The 23,316-nt window shown below is 35.1% G+C and overlaps 2 protein-coding genes across 2 annotated transcripts in view; one reads left to right on the top strand and one right to left on the bottom strand.

The window, feature by feature from the left end:
• The window catches only part of LOC133324523 (rab3 GTPase-activating protein catalytic subunit-like), an 85,666-nt gene that overhangs the window by 40,733 nt on the left and 21,617 nt on the right, over positions 1-23,316 (bottom strand).
• LOC133324513 (leucine-rich repeat and fibronectin type-III domain-containing protein 3) lies at positions 2,234-23,031 on the top strand. Its single transcript, XM_061533349.1, has 8 exons — positions 2,234-2,413; positions 4,630-5,580; positions 5,645-6,028; positions 6,256-6,851; positions 9,581-9,719; positions 14,166-14,290; positions 14,655-14,963; positions 22,747-23,031. Exons 1-8 carry the CDS (start codon positions 2,234-2,236, stop codon positions 22,874-22,876), a joined length of 2,814 nt encoding a protein of 937 aa, XP_061389333.1. The 3' UTR covers positions 22,877-23,031.

Genomic DNA, 23,316 nt, shown 5'->3' with positions numbered 1-23,316 from the left:
ATTTTCAGCGTATTAAAAAATATATTGTTATATTTATCTGATTTAATATTATCTGAATTTCAGGCTTTTTCTATAGATTATTCTAAATTGACTAAATACATTTTTTTCAGATAATTCTTCGACTGCGAAAATGTATCTGTATAAATTGTAACGGTGTGAAAGAAATATACATATCATTTCACTATGTTAATTTCAGGATTTATCTAGATAATATTTTAAATTTATAAGGGAATTTGTTCCACTGTCTGAATTTATTTGGATATTTTTTGTTGACTGCGATTATTATTTTCACATAGTGAATAATTTATCTAAATAACTTTATAAAGCCTTGCACAATTTTTTAGATAATTTTTCAACTATGTGAATTTATCTGAATATTTTTTTTTTAAATCGAATATGAATTTATCTAAATATTTTATTTGAGTCTGAGCATAGTTTTCATTGAGTAGATAATTTATCTAAATAATTTGATAAAGGCTTGCAACATTTTTTTAGATAAATTTTTAACTACTTAAATTAATTTTCCACTAAGTGGATAGATAATTATTTTAGTGCATGGATATTTTATTAAATTCCTTGTGATTATAAATTATCTCTCAATAAAGGATACATTCTTTAATTCAGTGAATAAATTTCATTTTTTCTCTCCAAGGACCCAGCTGTTTCCCCTAAGACCTAAATGGCTCAATTCAATTTTAAATACCTCACAAGAAAATTCAATTTTCAATTTTGTCTTTACACGAAGAAAAGTTAAGCCTACCGCTCTCCTACCTAACAGGTCATGGAAAATTAAACCCTAATGGCCTTCGTATTTACTCAATCCTTAAAAAGGACTCTCTCTATTTAGATGGGTTTTCATTTTTTATTTACATTGTCATTCACCTGCTGGAGGAACTGTGATTTTTTTTTTTGAGTCAATAAGTTAAACATGTGTGTGTGTTAAATTTTTTTTCTATTTTGTCAACAGATTTATCATCTGAGGCATTCATGAACTTTTCACTGAAAGATACAACAACAACAGCAACAAAAAATCAAAAGCTATGACAATAAAGGAAAGAACGAACATAAACAACAACAAAACCGACTAACATCAAATAACAACATTAATTGTCCACTTTTTTTCTAAAGTGGGTCAAGTTGACCCAGGAGGGGAGTTGGGGGGCCACCTATTGTCTCCCACACAGTAGACTACTCTCTGAGATGAAATGTTCCGCTTTAAGGAGAAAAAATGACTGCCTAGGCAGGTCATTGATAGAATGGATGTGGAACAAAAAAAAACCCGACTAAGAAGGTTTCAGGAACAACAAAACAACAACAACATGGTGGGAAAAAATTACCACCTGCCATTTTTTTCTTTGGGTCTTTGGAAAAAAATTGTTACTTCATTGCAGGTTAACTGGTGCTGCTGCTGATATTTCATGCCCAGTAACCATACTAAGCTACCGAACGTCCGACCGACCGAACAATTTTCCCCATGTTCAATATATCTTTTGTCGTTGTCCCCTCTCCATACCCCTCTCACAACAAATTTTCACAGACGGACTATTTTCATTCATGTGCTTCACACTTTTATGTTTCCTTTGCTTTCACACTTTTTTCCTTCTTCTTCGACTTTTTTCTTTCAATCTGATACTTTATTGGCTTTTAGGAGAAAGAAGACAACAACAAAAAACGAAGCGAAACCCTGCTCACTGTCCTGTCGTTAAGTTGATTAATTTCTTTCACCTCAGTTTTTTTTTTTTTTTTTTTTTTTTGCATGCCGAGTTACCTTGGCACCTGTCAAGAAAGTGAGAAAGAGAAAGGGAGAGTGCGAGAGATATCTTCATAATAAAAGCTAACAAATGGATAAATGTCATCAAGATTTCAGAATCTTGATAAAAAAAAACGTCGAAGGAAGATATCGAACAATTTGATTTTTTTTAATTTTTTCTGAAGTGAATAATAAAGAAAAGAAAAGGGACCAATTATTTTTGGATAAATCAAGGGATAAACAAATCAGTTTTTTTTTTTGCAACCAATAAATGGATCTATTTACAGAGACCTTTTTCGATTAGGGAATCAATAGATTTATTATATAAAAAACTAATTAATTAATTAATGCCATTATTTTTTTTATTTTTTCAGTTATCTCCATCCCTATGCACCGTAGATGAAATTCGTGTCACTTCGTTCCTGCAGCAGAGCTCAGCATATTATGAATAGTGAACGCCGAAACAATATGTTACCGATGAAAATGCCTTCCCACCTATCCCTAAAGTCAATTTATTTACCGTTATTTGTAACACTGCTCTCGCTGAGCATTGTCACACCAGTTACCGCACAATGCCCCTGGCATAGAGATTTACCCGATCTACAGACATCCTGTATATGTTCATATAATTTGGGTCGTGAGCTGTCGGTGCAATGTGATCAGGTATGAGAGGCAATACTAATATATGATAAATTATATAAAAACTCGATAAAATATACTAAATTAATTAATCTTTGGTAGACAAATTAATTTTTTTCTACGATAGATAAATTCAATAATTCAGCTATGGTAGATAAATTCAAAAATTTATCTACGGCAGATAAATTAAATAATTTATCTATGGAAGATAAATTAAAAAATGTATCTGTGGTAGATAAGTTAAATAATTTATCTATGGAAGATAAATTCAATAATTTATCTGTGGGAGACAAATTAAGAACTTTATCTATGATAGATAAATTCAATAATTTATCCATTGTAGATAAATTAAATAATTTATTTATGGTAGATGAATTAAATAATTTATCTATGAAAGATAAATTAAAAAACTTATCTATGGTATATAAATTAAATAATTTATCTATGGTAGACAAATTCTGCTTTTTCAGCTCGTCTATAGACACTCCCTTCAGTTCGTCCGTAAAGTCCGTCTACAAAGACTCCTCATTCTCGCTTCAGCTTGTCTAAAAATGACTCCTTGTTTAATGTATCTATTGTAGATAAATTAAAAAAATTATCTATGGCAGATAAATTAAACAATTTATTTATGGTAGATAAATTCAATAATTTATCTATGACAGATGTGTCTTTATCTAGATAATTTCTAAAATTAGGCTTTTAAACATAGATTTATCTGCATAATTTCCTTTAAAAAAATGTTATCTTCAAAAGTTTAGATAATTCATCTAGATAAAATCTAAACAATTTTTAAAGGCGTGGATAATTCATCTAGATAATTTATCTACATTATTTTAAAGGTGTGGATAATTCATCTAGATAAATTTAAATGCGTGAATAACTCATCTAGATAAGTGTAAAACAGTGGATAATTCATCTAGACAATTTTTGAAGGCAGGGTTAATTCATCTAGTTAATTTTAAAAGCGAGAATAATTCATCTAGATACTTTGAAGACATAGATAATTCATATAGATACTTTTAAAGGCATAGATAATTCATCTAGATACTTTTAAAGGCGTAGATAATTCATTTAGATACTTTTAAAGGCGTAGATAATTCATCTAGATACTTTTAAAGGCATAGATAATTCATCTAGATAATTTTAAATGCGTGGATAATTCATCAACTTACTTTTAAAGGCATAGATAATTCATATAGATAATTTTAAAGTCATAGATAATTCATCTAGATACTTTTAAAGGCATATATAATTCATCTAAATACTTTTAAAGGCATAGATAATTCATCTAGATACTTTTAATGGCATAGATAATTCATCTAGAAAATTTTCAAAAATATTTATATAGATATTTTTTCAACAAGGAGTTATCTACATATTTGCTGGAACGGTATAGATAATTTATTTACATAATTTTCAATAATATTTATCTAGATATTTTTATCTAGATATTTTTTCGCTTTTTCATCATTAAATCTAAAATCTATCTTATATAAATTTTACAATTTATCTATTTCAGATAAATTATATTATTTATCTATTTCATATAAATTATATAATTTACCTATTTTAGATGAATTATATAATTTATCTATTTTAGATTTTATCTATTTCAGAAATTAAATTATCTATGTTAGAAAAAGTAGGCAATTTATCTATTTTAGGTAAATTAGACAATCTATTTCAGATAAATTAGAAAATGTATCTTTTTTAGATAAATTTGTAAATTTATCTATTTTAGATAAAATTCACAATTTATCTATTTTAGATAAATCGCACAATTATATTATATATTTTAGATAAACTATGTGATTTGTTTTTTTAGGTATACTATATAAATTATCTACAATAGGTAAATGTGGCAATTTATCTATTTTTGGAAAAATTAAGAAATTTATCTTTTTAAGATAAATGTGGCAATTTATCTATTTCAGATAAATTTGACCATTTATCTACTTTAGATAAATTTGGGAATTTATCTACTTTAGATAAATTTGGCAATTTATCTATTTCAGATAAATTAGGAAATTTATCTATTTCAGATAAATTAGAAAATGTATCTTTTTTAGATAAATTTGTAAATTTATCTATTTTAGATAAATTTGACAATTTATCTATTTTAGATAAATTAGAAAATTTATCTATTTTTAGATAAATTATACAATTTTTGCCAATTAATTTATCTATGTTGATTATCTAATTTTTATTTTGTATCTTTTTTCTCCTCCCCTATTTTGCAGGTTCACTTCCCCACCCTATTGGAGGCCTTAAATAAATACGTAAAACAGAAACCCATCGATTTGTTGTACATCAACAATTCTACAGTGGGCGATCTGACCGACGATATGTTCGCCAATCTGAGTCTACACAATGTCCAGTTGTCGTCATGTAAAATTTCCAAAATCAGTGACGGAGCTTTCCGGGGGCAAGAGGAGGTGCTGAAAAATCTCAATTTACAAGATAACCTGCTGGAGGAGGTGCCCACCACAGCTTTGAGGATATTGAAAATTCTCAATTTATTAGATTTATCGAAGAATCGTATAACCGTGATACCAGATGAGGCCTTTAAGGGTTCGCTGCGTTTGTCCACCTTGAAATTGAATGATAATAATGTCACCTTGTCGGTGGGGGCTTTTCGTGGCCTAGAGAATAGTTTAAAGAACTTAAATTTGAAGGGCACAAAACAGAGAAGGGTTCCGGAAAGTATTCGAGGCCTCAAGAGTTTGGCATTTTTGGATCTATCGCTAAATGGTATTAAGGAATTGCCTGGGCCGGGAGGTATACGAACCTTTGATGGTTTGGATTCCCTGACCGCCTTGAATTTGGAAAGGAATCTGATACAGAGCCTGGGAGAATCTTCGTTTGTGGGTGTCCGCAAGACATTGAGTTCGTTGAGTTTGTTGAATAATTTATTGGCGGATTTCCCTGTCGGAGCCATTCATTCCCTGAAAGAGTTGAGGGTTTTGGATATTGGTTTTAATCTGCTGACCACATTACCGGAGACTGCCTTCCGTGGTAATCCTAGCATTACCCTGCTGGCCTTGGATGGTAATCCTTTGGCGACTGTACCTGAAACTGCATTCCTGCATTTAAATGCCACTCTGAGGGGTCTGTCGTTGGGTGGACGTTTCCTGCACTGTGATTGTCATTTGAAATGGGTGGCTGAATGGATACGCAAGGGTGATCTGCAGGTAGGTTGGAAGATCTCGGTTAACTTTTAACGTCGAAATTATATGCTTCCGATTCCGATTTCAGGTTACATCCCGCGAACGTAATCCCCAGTTCTGTGGCAGTCCAGCCAGATTCCGGGATCGTGGTTTCTATTCCATACAACCGGATGAGCTGACCTGTAGTGACAGCGATAGTGAATTGCCGATCGATGATATTTTGCCAGCTGGACAAAAACCCACCGTAGCAACAAAAACAGTGCCTTCTGGTAATCCGCCGCAGCAGCAGCCACAGCCACCAGTCAGTACTTCAAATAATGAAGAAACCCTGATCAGTAGTGAGGTGGCCCCCACTGCCTCATCCTCACCTACCACAACAGCTGCATCATTGCCCAGTTCGAGTAGCAGTGCTGTGCCCACCCCCACATCAACCAGCACCACAACGACAACAACAACAGCTACCACTAAAACGGTAAATAAATTGAAATTAATCTCCTCCCCGCATTTTTTCCTGGGGCTGGAGAGGAAAAAAGAAATTTAATATCTCTCCGAAAATTAATCCTTTGCTTTCTTTCGCTTCCGTTGTTTTCTTTTCTTCCCATTTTCCTGCAGACAAAAGCCACAACAGTTTCAACTCCGGCCGCCCATTCATCGGCTGAGACGCCCAATAATTCGTCGCAACAACAACAACCCATCCAGCCAACACATCAATCAACATCCGGTATTGGTTCCGCCTCACCAACCACCATTATTCAATCACAGCAGAGTAATGGCGGCAGCGGGGGCAGTGCCAAACAATCACCCTCTTGGCGCCAAAATTCAAGCGGCTCATCCGGTGCCCCGGCACACAAACAACAGCGACCACCGCTGGTTTTGGGCTTCCCACCCCAACGCGGCACCCGTATTGATGACTCCAATGAGGTTCAAGTGAAAAATGCTTTCCGTCAGGATAGTTCGGTTATCATTCAATGGGATTCCGATACGGCGAATATTTTAGGTTTTCGGGTGGTTTATCGCCTCTTCGGGGAGAAATCATTTAAACAGGGTCCCCCATTGGAGGCTAGCGAACGTGAATTTAAAATAAAAAATGTCCCCGCTCAGGAGTGTATAATTGTGTGTGTCATCTCATTGGAAGAGTTGCATGTCACACCGGAAACTGTGCCGTATCAACAGTGTCGCGAAGTTCGAACGGTAGCATCACAGACATCGAATATGGATAAGATAACAATAGCGGCCAGTGCTGCCATATGTGGTACAATTATTGTGGCTGTGATTGTTTTTATTGCGGCTAGCAGGTGAGTTGAGAGTGGGTGGGGTAGTGGAGGCATGGCGGATTAGAGTGGGTGATGGGAGAAAAGGGTGAACAATTTAAGGGCATAATATTTGGAATCTTGGAAATTTACCCCCGCGTTTTTCAACCGAATTGGCTGAAATTTGATATTTAGGGTTCTCATTGAGTAGAACATTTTGGTACCAAAAATTATCAAAATTGATCCACTTTTTAGGTTAGCACACATATAACCGGACCTTCTAAATTTCGGTATTTTGCAGAGTTTGGACACATTTTACATCCGAATTGGCTGTAATTTGGTATTTTGGGTTCTCTTTGGTTAGAAAATCTTCCTACAAGAATTTATGAAAATTGGTCCGGTTTTAGGGATAGCCCCCATATAACCAGACCTTAAAAATTTCCTAAGTGTGGGGTTCTTGAGAGCATTTGTCACTCGAATATTCTGTAATTTGATATTTTGTGTTCCTAACAGATAGAAAACCTTCCTACCAAAAATTATCAATATTGGTCCACTTTTTAAGTTAGGCCGCATATAACCGAACCTAACAATTTTCGGTATTTTGACGATTTTAGGTAAATTTTTCAGCCGAATTAACTGTAATTTTATATTTTGGGTTCTCTTGGGTAACAAATCTTCGTACCAAAAATTAGCAAAATTGGTCCACTTTTTAGGGTTGACCCCATATAACCGAACCTTCCAATTTTCGGTATTTTGGACACGTTTTCAACCGAATTGGCTGCAATTTTATATTTGGGGATCTCAACAGATAGAAAATCTTCTTAACAAAAATTATCAATATTGGTCCTCTTTTTCGGGAACCACGGAACCTCCCAAATTTCGATTTTTTTGGGGAGTTTGGGCAGGTTTTTTAATAAAATTGGATACAATTCGATATTTGGGGTTCTCATTGCGTAGCGAATCTTCCTACCAAAAAATTATCAATATTGATCCATTTTTTGGGGTAGCCCCCATATAAGCGGACCTTAAAAATTTCCAAAGTGTGGGGATTTTGAGCGCATTTGTCATCCGAATTGGCTATAATTTTATATTTAGGCTTCTCATTGGGCAATAAATCTGCATACCAAAAATAATTATTATTGGTCCACTTTTAAGGTTAGCCCCCATATAAGGGTACCTTTCAAATTTCGATATTTAGGGAATATTGGGCTCGTTTTCTATCCGAACTGGCTGTAATTACATATTTTAGGTTCGCATTGGGTAGGAAATCTTAATACCAAAAATGGTCAAGATCGATATATTTTTAAGGATACCCCTCATTATTCGGTATTTTGGGAATATTGGGCTCGTTTTATATCCGAACTGGCTGTAATTTGATATTGTGCGTTCGCATTGTGTAGCATATCTTAATACCAAAAATTGTCAAGATCGATCTATTTTTAAGGGTACCCCTCATTTAAGGGTACACCTCATTATTCGGTATTTACGCGATTTTGGGTACAGATTTTAAACGAATTGACTGCAATTTGGTATTTTGGGTTCTCTTTGGGTAGCAAACCTTCCTACAAAATATTATCAAGATTGGCCCAAGTTTTGGGGTAGCCACCATATAAGGGTTCCCCTCATTATTCGATATTTCGGGATTTTTGGATTCATTTTTCAACCGAATTGCCTGTAATTTGATATTTTGGGTTCTCTTTGAATGGCAAACTTTCCTACAAAAAATTATCAAAATATGTCTACTTTTAGGGTTAGTCCCCATATAAGAGTTATTTCCGAATTTCGATATTATGGGAATTTGTGACGCGATTTTCAATCAAATTGGTTCTAATTTGATAATTTGTGTTCTCTTAGGAAAGCAAATCTTCCTACAAAAAATTGTCAATATTGGCCTATATTTCGGGATAGCTAGCTAAGGGTACCCCCCTATTATTCGATATTTTGGGTATTTAGGGCATAATTTTCAACCTAATTGGCTACAATTTGGCAATTTGGGTTATATTTGAATGGTAAACCTCCCTACAAAAAATTATTATCATTGGACCAAGCTTCGGGGTAGACCCCATACAAAGGCACCCCTCATTAATCGATATTTTGGGAGTTTGGGGTGCGATTTTCATTCGAATTGGCTGTAATCTTGTATTTTGCGTTCCCATGAGGTAGCAAATCTTCATACCTAAAATGATAAAAATTTGTCAAAATTTAAGGTTAGTCCCCATATAAGGGTACCTTCGGAATTTCGATATTTTGGGGAATTTTGAGAGCTTTTCTTCACCTAACTGAATGTAATTTGATATCATGGATTCTCATTGGGTCACAAATGATCGCACTAAAAATTATCATTATTGGTCCAAATTTCGATGTAGCTCCCATATAAGGGTACCGCAAAAATTTCCGAAGTGTGGGGAATTTGGCCACATTTTGCAATCAAATTTGCATGTAATTTATTATTTTAGATCCTCATTGTGTAGAAAATCTTATTTTTTAGATATTTTGAATCTACCACCTCATGGTGTTGAAAATAAGTTCGACCCTGCCGAATTTACCGATTTTTTTACTTATTTTTTTTTCTCTCACCGAGCTAATCTATAACAATTGTTTATGGCTTGATTTCTTATTCTTCTTCTATTTTTTTATTTTCCATGCATTTCATTTTGGATCGAATCTGCTTTGTCTGCTGCTTTGGATGGTCATTGTTCGTCTTACGATATATCATCCCGCCTGGCTTGCTGTTCGGGTGTATCGGTGTGTTAATAATCAACAACAAAATGTAGACGGTCGCGCAAAATGCAAACCTCACAACAAAAGAGTCCACTGCCAATTGGAGGTTTGCCCGTAAATTGTTGTGGTCCAGCCGGTTCACCAGGACCACTTGGCTCAATAGCAACGCTGTCGGCATTCAATAATCACAAGGTAAGTAACAGCATAATATATACCCTACACACACACACTCACATATACAAATATCTATGTTGTAAGTATAAAGAGATTTATAAAGCAATAAAAAACCGCATGCATGTAAGTATTTATTTGCTTGAATAGTTTTAGCCACACTGCCAAAAAAAAAAGGGAGGACAGTGGATCTTCGGGGTCTTAAAAAAATTGGAATTCATCTTCACTTTTTTTTTAAGAAATTTTTATCTTGAAAATCCATTATTTTATTTTGTGTAAAATATTTTCCCAATTTTTACCCCCCTGGGAACCACTGTGCCGGCTGCCATGATTGCCCTGCCAAAAGAAGAACAAAAGCGGGACATTACACGGCAAAGTAGTAAAATAGATTTATGATCATTTACAGCCCTCCAATTTGAACAACAAGAACAACAACAAAATGACTTACATGCAACGCTTTGGCCAAAAAATGTTCTGATGCTGGGCCCCATTGCTGGCTGTTGGCTGGTTAAACCATATTCAGGGCCATAGCCGATGATGATGATGACGACGACGATACGCGAAAAGCATATGTACAATTATGTCCGAACACAAATTGTGGGAAAAGATTGGCTGCTACATTGTAAATCTTTTGACTATCTATCTGTCTGTCTGTCCGAATATCACAAGGAAGGGAGAAGTATCAGCATCAGAACCATTGGCTTAGCCAATAATACCCACACACACACACACATCTGAGCACCAAAGACCCGATAAGCATAATAATGCATTCAGGTTTTTTGTTGCTTTTTGGCTCTTGGCTAACAAACTGGGCAAAGACATGGAGGGTGATGATGATATCCTTTGGATTTTTGGGAGATTTTGTGGTCGGACGAAGGGTGGGTTGGAGGATGAATTATGGCCCAAATATTGTAATGCCCTGCAAATCATTTATTTATGTTCGTGAATAGTTTTGGGAATACGTGAAATAATCTTAATTACAGTGTTCAGTGTTTCAGCAGTGGAGTGCCATGGCATGGAATGGGCTGCATCTTTGGCTGGAAGGTGTACCGAAGCGGTCATTACTTTTCATAACATGACAGCCTTGATTTTTTTTCTTGAGTTGTTGTGATTTTCAAAATAACCACCCGAGAGCAAGATAAATGGATATCATTTCAAATGGAGTCAGTGGGGGCGGGGGGATATGAAGGATGGATTTTTATTTCAAGAAATATTGTTTTTATAGGATTATTATGCGTGCTTTAAAAAAATCTTTTAGGACCCACCGATAGGCGTGGATTTTTAAAAATTTATTTTTTTAGAGAACAGGCGTGGCAAAAAAAAAATAGCAAATAGGCGTGGATTTTAAAAAGTGTATTTTTTTAAGATCAGCAATAGGCGTGGATTTTAAAAAATGTATTTTTCAGAGGTCAAAAAATATATTTTTAATTATCAGCACAAGGCGTGGGGTGACGTAGGGGATGATAGATACCAAGTAACGGCTCTGATTGGCTTTAACATGGCGAAGCCCAGGCTTATCTTGATCCATCTTTCATCTCAATTGTGGACACTAACCTCCACATGGTGCCACCTAGGGTACCTATTTTCATCACCCGATGAAATAGTGAGCTAATATGTGCCGCGAACTATAAAAAATGGATTGAGGTGTCGGGTTAGTTGCCCACACTCGGAAAACCCCTCTTACTATGGAAAAGCAAAGAAAAAGAAAACCAAACCCCCCAAATGTTGACGACCCCCGCAAACGTATAAAGCACCACGATCTGCGAATCTGCACTTGGAATGTGCGCACGTTGTACAGAACAGGCGCAGTGTTCGCTTTGGCGGATGTACTCAAGAAGTACAAAGCCGATATTATTGTCTTACAGAAAATGCGATAAAAAGGGACAGGTGTAAGTAAATCAGATGATTACGCCCTGTATTATAGCTGCCATGAAACGAGGCGTGAATTTGGCTGCGGATTTATGGTTAAGAGAAGAATAAAAGATTCACTCCAGTAGATGAGCGAATTGCTATAATCCGCATAAAAACGAAGTTATTTTACATTAGTCTCATTTGCGCCAATGATGAACAGACCAAAGACATATTTTACGGGCGCCTAGAAACAGCATATGACCGCCATTGCCCTGGCCATGACATTAAAATTCTGCTAGGAGATTTTAATGCAAATCGGAAGGGAAAATATCTTTGCCCTACCGTCGGAAAATTCAGCATCCATGAAGAAACATCAGACAACGGCATGTGGTTGATTGACTTCGCGGCAGCAAAAAACATGGTAGTTAGCAGCACCAGATTCAAGCATTTCGATATACACAAGACCACTTGGATTTCTCCCGATCGAACAACGAGAAATCAAATCGATCATGTTGTGATAGACGGAAGTGTTTTAGACGTCCGATCGATCCGAGGAGCGAATATCGATTCGGACCATTACCTTGTGCCAGCCAAGGTACGCACCCGTCTTAATGTAGCAGCAAAAGTGCGATCGAATGTAACACGGAAATTTCACGTCGAAAAGCTGCAAACACAACAGATAGCAGAAGCCTACTTCGCTTAACTTACCCAACTGCTTGACGAAAGCACCCCTTGTCCCGATAAAAATATAGAAGCACAATGGCAGAGAATTACCCTCTCCCTACAAACTGCAGCAAAAGCAACACTTTGGTACCAAAGATCAAGAAATCCGCTACTGATATGAAAAACCCTGCGTATAGGGCAACCCTGCGGACAGTAGCAACACATAATGCGATGGAGAACTATCGGGAGAAATGGAGAGAGGAGAACAAGAAAATGTGAGCGTGGGCAAATCGAGATGTACAGGAGTCAGAATGAAGTCCGATAATTGTACCAACGGATGAAACACCAAACCGAAGGCTTTGGTGCAGGCACATCCTCCTGTAGAGATGAAGAAGGAAACCTGGTGACAGATACAGTCAGCGTGCTGAGGATCTGGAAGGAACATTTTAAAAAACCCCACAACCAATAATAGATGGCGGTACTGAGTGCATACCACCTAGCCAAGATGAAGTCAGAATAACAATCAATCGGCTGAAGAATAATAAATCAGCAGGTGCCGATGGGTTACAAGCCGATCTATTCAAGACTGGTGATCAGATGCTGGTAAGGAGCATGCAGCAGCTGATTAGTACAATTTGGCTAGAAGAATGACATTCAGAAAATGTTTCTTAAAAAATCCAGGCCTAATTTTTTATAAAGATCCAAGACTTCATAAAAAATTAGAAAAATTCAGTAAAAATATTTAAAACCAGCGAGCGGAGCAGTCGGACACGGCCGACCATACTATACCCTACACAACTACCACGGAACTATAACTTTCTGAGAATTTTTATTCCAAGTATTGGCAATATTTAGTGATAGTTGCATCCTCTGCCCGATTTGAGGTCAACAGCAGCCATTCCTTACACTGACACATTTTCCGAATACTTGTCCATAGTCCCTTCACCGTAAGTTGTATGGTGATGATCGGCTTATAATTGTGCCCTATAAATCGACTCGATACAAAAAAAAATAAGTTTACGGTCCACTTCATCTCAATAATATTATCTGATCACCACCGAAAATTTAGTAAATTTGACCATAACTGGAGCCTCATGGAACAATTCAAAGCGATCAGCGCTATATTTCCGCCCACCAGTGTGGTAAAGGGTTACTAAATAATATCTGATTACGTAAGCACCTACAAATATTTAAGTTGAACTCCCACATCCGAATACATACGACAATATAATTGTTATTGTTATATAAGGCCAACCACGCCTCTTGGATATACTATCCACTTCTGGGGTCTATATCCTTCAAGGGTAAATATATACGCTATAGAATACAAATTTCGTCATTTTTCACACAAAAGTCAGGGTCCATTTGACCCGCTAAATAGTGGTCGATCTTTATCAAAACAGGCATGCTTAGTCTTTGGCCCGATCCCCTTCTCCATGCCTCTGGAGCGACCAGAAAACCCGATAAAAATTAAGTATTTGGTCCATTTCATCCCCTAAATATTAAGCGATCTTTACCAAAAGCAATAGGGGTCTTCATTGGGCAGAACAAATCCAACATGCAAAATTTCGTGAAGATTGGTGCATAACTGTGGCCTGTATCGTGTTTACAAATTATAATGGACGGACGGACGGACACACATGTCTAGATCAACTCAGCTAGTCGAGATATGACGATCAATACATTAAACGTGGGTCTAGGACCAATATTTCGCGGCGTTACAAACTTTTGGGGTGCACAAAGCTATAATACCCTGACAACATAGTTGTGTAGGGTATAAAAATACAGGTTTTAATAAAAAAATCCGTTCATTGTTTAGTTGCTTCAAAAAATTATTTTTAAAAAAATCCAAGCCTTTTATAGATGCCTAATAATTGTTGTGTGTCTTCATTAGATTTTTTTTTAATTGTAAAATAATTTTTTAACGTCATTTAAAATTGTTTCTTGTTCCAGGAATGGGATCAAGTATCAGCCTATAGTGGCCGCTCAATACCCCGACCCCGTGCCTATCCCATGGACAATCAAGATGATATGCGTAGCCATTTCTCGGGAATGCCAGGAAAGCTGGCGAAACCCAGGTAAGCTAAAGATTTCATGAGATAACGATTTCATGAATAAATATTAAAAAAATATTGCTGCTAAGCTTTCGTAGAATGCTTACGGTTGGAAGATTTATTTATTAAATATTTTTTGTTGTTGTAATAATTTGTGTTTTGTTGTAATATTATTATTTTCTTAGTTGTGTATTATTTTTATTTTAAATGTTTTTTTATTTTTTATTTTGCTTTTATTTCACGAAAACACCAACAACAACAACAAATCATCAACATTGCTCATTATGTCCACCCACTCGATTATACAAAAACAACAACACCCTATCGCCACACAACACAATCATTATCATTTTAAAAAACAAATATATATGTACTATATATAAACCAGATCCATTGCTGATGGCCAATCGCAGCATAGCTTTTCAAATAATTCACATCGCGGCTATTTGGGCACCGCATTTCCATCGAATTTAGTCAATTCCCGTCCCGAATTGCGTCAATCGCGACAGTCACTTGCTGCACCCTCGGAGAGAATGTCACGTGCCTCCTATGCCGGTTCAATACATGGTGGCGGCGGTGGCATCGGTGGTGGTGGACCCACCAGTGTGGCGTCTAGTACACGCCGTTCACGGCCGCGTTCTAGATCACGCGATCAATTAAATGCCACGCATTTACACAGTCATCGACCTGGAAGTCGGTAAGTAGGCTGACAATAAAAACAGCAGCAACAACCAAAACCAACAACAACTACAACAAAACCTGTTACACTACATTAACCACTAAACAACTCGTTCTCCCACTTCTTCATTTCAAAACACCCAGACAGACATCTTCCTCCAAAACACGAGTCACTTAACAACTCTTTAAAAAAAGAACAACAAATCTGACTCTGGTAATAGACCCACTTTTCTACACAAAAACAAATCTATGCTAAAAAATATATCGACACCATTTTGTGGAACCAAAACTGTGCTATGCTATACGGTCTACTCTACGGCCTAGCATTTTGAGGATGCCTTCTTTGTGTGTTACTAACTCTGGCCGGGTTGATCTGGTTTGGAAGCCCATTGCATGTTGTTGTTGCCTGCTTGGTTGCATTTCTTGTGCTCCAATGACAATGAAATGGAATGACAACATGCAAAGAGTACGCCACCCCCACTTCTCCTCCCCATCCTCCTCCTTTCGTATGGCAATTCTGCGTTTCTTTGGTGTGGGGCTTAATTATGTGTTTAGTTAATATTTGTTTTGGGATTTATGGAACATCACAACAGACACCTAATAATTTCATGACTATCCTCCACATTATCTTAGAATACGCCTATATGGGGACAACCACAAACACACGGAACAAATCGAACTATTTTAATATAAAAAAGTTTATATGAGGACTATCTCTAAAAGGGGGCGAATATTAATAACTTTTGGTACAGAGAATTCGTTTGAAACACGCGCTCAAGAACCCCGAAATAAAGAAAATTAGGTCTACCTTCTATATGGGATCTAGAAGAAAAAGTGGACCTATATTAAAAATTTTTTTAGTGGAGATTTTTGGTACCCAATACGAACCCAATGTACCAATTTTCAGCGAATTCAGTTAAAAAACGCACTCAAGAACCCCTGAATACCGAAAATTGGGGGGTACCTCTTATAGGGGGGGTACCCGAAAAAATTTACCTATACTTATAATTTTTTAAGGAGTGATTTGCTACCCAAAAATAACTCAAAGTATTAAATTACAGCCTATTCCGGCGAAAAAATGCGGTCAAAACCCATAAAATTCTGAAAATTGGAGGTACCGTTATACGGGGGCTACCAATAAAAAAGTGGACCGATATTTATAATTTTATGTATAGAGATTTGCTACCCAATAAGAACCCTATGTACCAAATTTCAGCGAATTCGCTTGAAAAACGCGCTCAAGAACCCCGAAATACCGAAAATTAGTGGTACCTTCTATATGGGGGCTACCAGAAAAAATTGACCTATATTTAAAAATTTTTAAGTGGAGACATTTAGTACCCAATAAGAACCCAATTAACCAAATTTTAGGGAAATCAGTAAAAATAACGCTCAAGAACCCCTGAATACCGAAAATTTGAGGGTACTCTTATATGGGGGCTACCAGAAAAAAATTTACCTATACTTATAATTTTTTTAAGGAGTGATTTGCTACCCAAAAAGAACTCAAAGTACTAAATTACAGCCTATTCGGACGAAAAATGCGGTCAAAATCCCCAAAAAACTGAAAATTGGGTGTACCGTTATACGGGGACTACCAGAAAAAGTGGACCGATATTTATATTTTTTAAGTGGGAGATTTACTACCCAATAAGAACCTAATTTACCAAATTTCAGCCAATTCGCTTGAAAAACACGCTCAAGAACCTTAGAATACCGGAAATTGGTATATGGACCGATATAGCCCAATTTCGAACATGAACTGCCTGCAGGCAAAAGACGACTCTATGTAAAATTTTGGCGATCTATCTCAATTCGTTTAGACGCTATAGTAATTACAACTGACGGACAGACGGACCGATATAGCCCATCTTCGAACATGACCTGCCAGCAGACAAAATGCGACTCTATGTAAAATTTTTTCGATCTATCTCAATTCGTTTAGACGGTAGAGTGATTACAACAGACGGGCCGATATATATATATATATTTTGGCGATATATATATTACAAGATATATATATATATATATATATATATACTTTATATGGTCGGAATTGATTATTTCGATGCGTTACAAACGGAAAAACAAAACTAATATACCCTCCATACTATGGTGGAGAGTATAAAAAAGTGCTCATATTCAGAGTTTTCAAAAAAAGTTTAGGGTCTTCAATAAAAATTTGCCGAACAGTAAATAGAAGGAAGAGTAAAATATATTCAGAATAAGATTTACAGTCTAGGTTAGGTAGTACATGAAGATCGTTTAACTTCTTTTAACTATGAACTATTACGCTAAGACTACTACTACATTCGGTAAGGGATATAGAATGAAGTTAGTGGGTTATATACAAGCCCTTTGGAATAGTTAAGACTCTATAACAGAAGGATATATTCTGCCAGAGAGAATGTATCTATTCTGATAGGTATTAGATTCACTATTATCTCTATGTTATATGCTAGACTTTTGTTTTCTTGTTGCAAGATGGACCTCGAAGTTATCTTGAGTCAATGTAAATCATATAAACGCATATAATAAACTTAAAAATCTAGAAATCATTTAACCACTATAAAATGCAATTATTCAAGCGCTGTATATAGTAGATCTATCAAAACTTTATCAATTCACCGGATGTTCGGCAGAAAACTCAATATCGGCATCTTCTGAGCTCCTGGTACGACTTCTTCAGTGATATCATTTCGTTAAGTGTAAATCATGTTTCTCGTTGTCACATCGGTTAATCATATAATTGACTTCATTGTTGATTTCCTCTACTACCAAATCATACATTCTGTAGTTCTCGGCAGGAAGATCGAGAAATATAATTTCAGATAATACTTCTTTCTTTATAATGGCTTCACACATTCCTGTAATCACCTTCAGTTCCGAATTTATTTTTTCATCCTTAATCTCGAATGCAAGTAAATTCAGTTCTTCCAACTTGTCTTTAATAATATTTACAAATTCCTTTAGTGGACCTCATATCCTGGAGGATATTCTTTTCGTCAAAAACGTAAAACATTTAACTTCTGACAAATCATGTTTCGCGTCGTCACATCGGCTAATCACATAATCGTCTTCACTGCAGATTTCCTCCAATGCTAAATCATACATTCTGTAGTTCTCGGCGAGAAGATTGGTAAATAGAATTCCACATAATCCCGCTTGATGTCACCCACTTTCTTTATAATGATTTCACACATTCGAGTAATCCGCTTCAGTTCCGAATTTACTTTTTCCTGTCTTAATCTCGGATGCAAATTGTTTCAGTTCTTCCAACTCCTCTTTAATAATATTTACCCATTTCTTTAGTAGACCTACTATCCCGAAGGATATTCTTTTTGCCAAAAACCTAAAGCTTTAACTCCTGACAAATTATGCCTCACATCGGTACATCGGTTCATTACATAATCAGCTTCATTGTAGATTTCCTCTACTGCAAAATCATACAACTTGGAGTTCTTGGTGAGAATATTGGTAAATAGACCTCCAGATAATCCCGCTTGATACTATACATTTTATCCAACTGGTCTTTAATAATATTCACCCATTCCTTTAGTAGACCTACTATCCCGAAGGATAATCGGCTCCATTGTATATTCCTCTACTGTAAAATCATTCATTATGTAGTTCTCGGCGAAAAGACTGGTAAATAGAATTCCAGATAATCTCGCTTGATGTCATCCACTTTCTTTATAATGGTTTTAAACATTTGTGTAATCCGCTTCAGTTTCGAATTTATTTTTTCCTGCATTAATCTCGGATGCAAGTTGTTTCAGTTATTCCAAGTTGTCTTTAATAATATTTATTTCCATTTCTTTAGTAGACCTACTATCCGGAAGGATATTTGTTTCATCAAAAAACGTAAAGCGTTTAACTCCTGGCAAATCGTGTCTAGCGTCGTCACATCGACTATTCACATAATCGGCTTCAATCAATCGGCTTCAATCGCTAATCAGATAATCCCGCATGATGTCATCCACTTTCTTTATAATGGTTTCAAACATTCGAGTAATCCGCTTCAGTTCCAAATTTATGTATTCATCCTTAATCTCGGATGCAAATTATTTCAGTTCTTCCAACTCATCTTTAATAATATTTACCCATTCCTTTAGTAGACCTACTGTCCGGGAGAGTATTCTTTTCGCCAAAAACGTAGATAAAATGTTTAATTCCTGGGTCATTGTATTAAGTCGCTTGTACTTCCTCTCTATCTCCCGCTCATCAAGTCTTTTTTCCGCAGCCCTTTGTGATCAAATCCGGCTCGAAGGACCAAAAATCTAAAATATACAATGGGATAACGGGATGACTTCTGCATCTCTAATTAAATTGTACCAGACATCCGTTGCTCGTCTGAATAAAATACGGCGCTACACGACTGTTCTATTTTAACATGCTGACAACTGGCAAGAATAGCTGACAAATTTCGTTTCAAAGCAGTCTGATTACAATAAATTAAGGCCATTGATCTTATGAAAAATTGAATAGGGTTCTTGAAAAAGAGTTTTGATCCTTAAAAAATATTCTTTCTAAAATTTATAGTCATCGGTCTTAGAATTTTTTTTTTTCTAAAATCTCCAGTTTTTTAGCGTTGAAAAAAAAATATTTTTTTTTATCTCCACAAAGGATTTGGTCTTTGGGGAAATATTTTCCAAAATCTTAAAATTAACCGAATATAACTTAATAATAACCATATAATAGTAAAATAAAATAGTCTCTAGTAATCTTTAACGTTATACGATCCTGGGACACGATGGGTTTATTGGCTCTAACAAAAATCTTACAGCAAGGACATTTTTTTTAGATATTAATATGCAATATAAAACAAATTCTCATCATATTTAAAAAAATTCCATATAAATCTAACATTAAACCCCTTAATGTCATTATATTACATTGTTTACACTTAGCTTAGCAAAACAATGTATCGCATTGCGTATAAGTGTTGTCATATCGTATACGCCTCCGCCTTCTCCTCCCATATGATATTACACAAAATAATAATTTACATACAGAGAGAGACAGTACACAAAATTAAAATATCATTATCAAACAGTATTCAAAATAAAATACACACAGAAACCCTTATATTGTTATTAGCATATTCCATACAAATATATATATATTCACAATCATATATATCCATATATATATGAGGGAAAAAATGTCATTATACACAAATCATTTGTATTTCCTGGAGCTAAATATATTCCCAATTACTATTGATATTATTACTAGTATTACATCTGTGTTTGTAGTTCGAGACAACAAATATATATAGAGATACATGTACTTTTGTATTGGTTGAGCATACATACATAACATACGTATATTTGGGTTTAGTTAGCTAGATTGGCTTTTCGGTAGATTTCAATACCATTACCATATTGAGCAGATAGTTATTGATTTTAAAATCTTTATTTTTTTCTTTCCAATTCTTTTAGATATGGCTACTAAAGGAATTTTCACAAATTGTATATAATTTTGTTATGAGATTTCGAAAAAAATTAAAAAAAAAAACACACACAAACTGAAACGTTGATGCTCCACAAGTGATTCAATTATTTTTTTGCCGAATAAATACAAAAATACATACCAAATAGAAATACTATAAAATATATACGTACATACCTAACTAGTTTGTTTGTGTAAGTAAATTTAGAAAAAATAATTTATTTTTAGAAATTACTATTAAATATTTATTACGATATATGTGAAAAAAATCGGTTCAGGGAAAACGGATGTAGCAAATATAATCGAATTTGGTTTGTATTTTAAAGGGAATAAAATATGAAGAGTTGGAAGAGGTGTGCGTATACGTGTTGACATAATGTATACGCTACTGATGATTATGCTGAATAAAAACAGGCTTTTCAAGCACAATTTGGGCCAAAAAATGGATTAGAAATAAAAATTTTTAATGAAAAATCAATCCCGAAAAAAAGAGAAAATATTTTTTTCTAAATTATAAATCGAAGTTGATTTAATTTGTATTTTAAAATATGAAGAAACAGAGTGCGTATACGTGTTGACATAATGTATACGCTAATGATTATGTGAAATAATGACGTTTTTCAAATCGCAAATCGGGATTAAAAATAAATATTTTTTATGAAAAATCAGTTCAGAAAAACAGACAATATTTTATTGAAAATTATAAATCGAATTAGTAATTTAAAGGGAAAAATGAAATATGAAGAAACCGAGTGCGAATTTTTCAGGGCAATCTGAGACGTAAACGGGGCGTAAAAATAAATTGTTATAATCATAAACAAGTCCAGGGAAACAGATGATATTTTTTCAAAGCTAGAAATCAAATTAAAAAATAAAATATGAAGTAACAGAGTGCGTATACGTGTTGCCATAATGTATACTCCACTAATTATGCTGAATAAAAACGATTTTTCAAGGACAATCTGAGACGTAAACGAGGATTAAAAATAAATTTTTATAATGCAAAACCAGCAAGGAAAGTAGTAAAGTCGGACGGGGCCAACTATATGATACCCTTCACCACTTTGGGTATATTCAACAGATGCATCCTAACAGACGTCGCATTTTTAAAGGACCAGTAAAATGAAATTGGATCCATAAACATGTCATTCTGCAACCGATACTAAATTTTTCAATTGGTCAGATATAGAAACCATATCTAAACCGATTTTCAGGAAACTTAACACACATAATTCTAGACCTTATTCATTACACTGTACCAAATTTCGTGCAAACCGAAAGATATTAAGGGACTTGGGTACACCATTTACCTTAAATCGGACGAAGCTATATCTAAATCTAAACCGATTTTCAAGAAACTTAACACACATAATTCTAGACCTTATTCATTACGCTGTACCAAATTTCATACAAATCGAAGGATATATAGGGACTTTGGTGCACCATTTACATAAAATCGAACGAAAATATATATGGGAGCTATATCAAAATCTGAACCGATTTTCACGAAATTTAACACACATTTTTCAAGACTTAATTCAGTACGCTATACCAAATTTCATGCAATTCGAAAGTTATATAGGGACTTTGGTGCACCGTTTACATAAAATCGGACGAAAATATATATATGGGAGCTATATCTAAATCTGAACCGATTTCCACGAAATTTAACACACATCATTCTAGTCTATATTCAGTACGCTATACCAAATTTCGTGCAAATCGAACGATACATAGGGACTTTAGTGTACCATTTACATAAAATCGAACGAAAATATATATGGGAGCTATATCTAAATCTGAACCGATTTTCACGATATTTAACACACGTCGTTCTAAACTTAATTTAGAAAGCTGTGCCAAATTTCGTGCAAATCGAAAGATATATAGGGACTTTGGTGCACCATTTACATAAAATCGGACGAAAATATATATGGGAGCTATATCTAATGTGCAAAATTTCATCAAATTCACATAGACAGACGGACGGACGGACATGCATAAATCGACTTAGAAAGCGATTCTATGCATATTCTCTAAAGGAACCATGTGTCTATTTCGTTTCCTTTTGCCTGTTATAAACATATGCACAAGGACATAATACCCTGTACCACAGTGTGGTGAAGGGTATAAAAATACAACCTCTTAAAAAAATTAAATTCTCATTTTTCTGACAATCTTTCTTTAAATATTCTATTAATTTCGTTAACTTTTATTTGTATAACATTTTTTTCTAATTTTTTTTTTAATTTCAAAACATTTTTTTCAAAAATTATTAACCATTTTTTAATGTTTTTTTTTTCGAATTTTTCTAATATATATTTTTTTCAAATTTCCCCAATTCACAGATACTCTACGGCTGGTTCGACACACACCCTCAACAATTATTGCGATACATCGGATAATTGGACCGATCACGATATGGACATATATATGGCTAGAAATCCGACAACACGCAATGGATTGGTGCCATTATGAGGGCGGGTTATGCTTTCCTGATATTTCGATGTTGTATTAAATTTAGATGAACTTTTCTGACAATACGTTACGCCTAATCGCCATGGGGAGCGGGAGCGGCGGCAGCGACAACAACAACAAAGACGTTTGATTAAATGTTCAAATGGTGGTGCTGGAGCTGCTGCTGCTGTTACAAATCGTGGCGATCAGGTGTATAATAATTTACAACAACATTATCATTTACAACATAATCATCAGCAACAACAACGACAACAACAACAGCCATATCAGTATCACAATCATCCGCAACAACAACACCATAATTATGACCATTTAAGACCCATTTCTTCGTATCCCCGTTGTACCTCCCCGCCCGATGTTGTACCCCGACCACAAAATGTTCAATCCAATCATGGCAAATCCTTGACGCCGACCATACCCGAAGAATATGAAACGAATGG

Source organism: Musca vetustissima, unplaced genomic scaffold, assembly GCF_032173495.1.
Source record: "Musca vetustissima isolate MV318-11 ecotype Yass unplaced genomic scaffold, APGP_CSIRO_Mvet_v1 utg20277, whole genome shotgun sequence".
NCBI classification, from domain to species: Eukaryota; Metazoa; Arthropoda; class Insecta; order Diptera; family Muscidae; genus Musca; species Musca vetustissima.
This window is presented reverse-complemented; position numbering and strand designations above follow the sequence as displayed.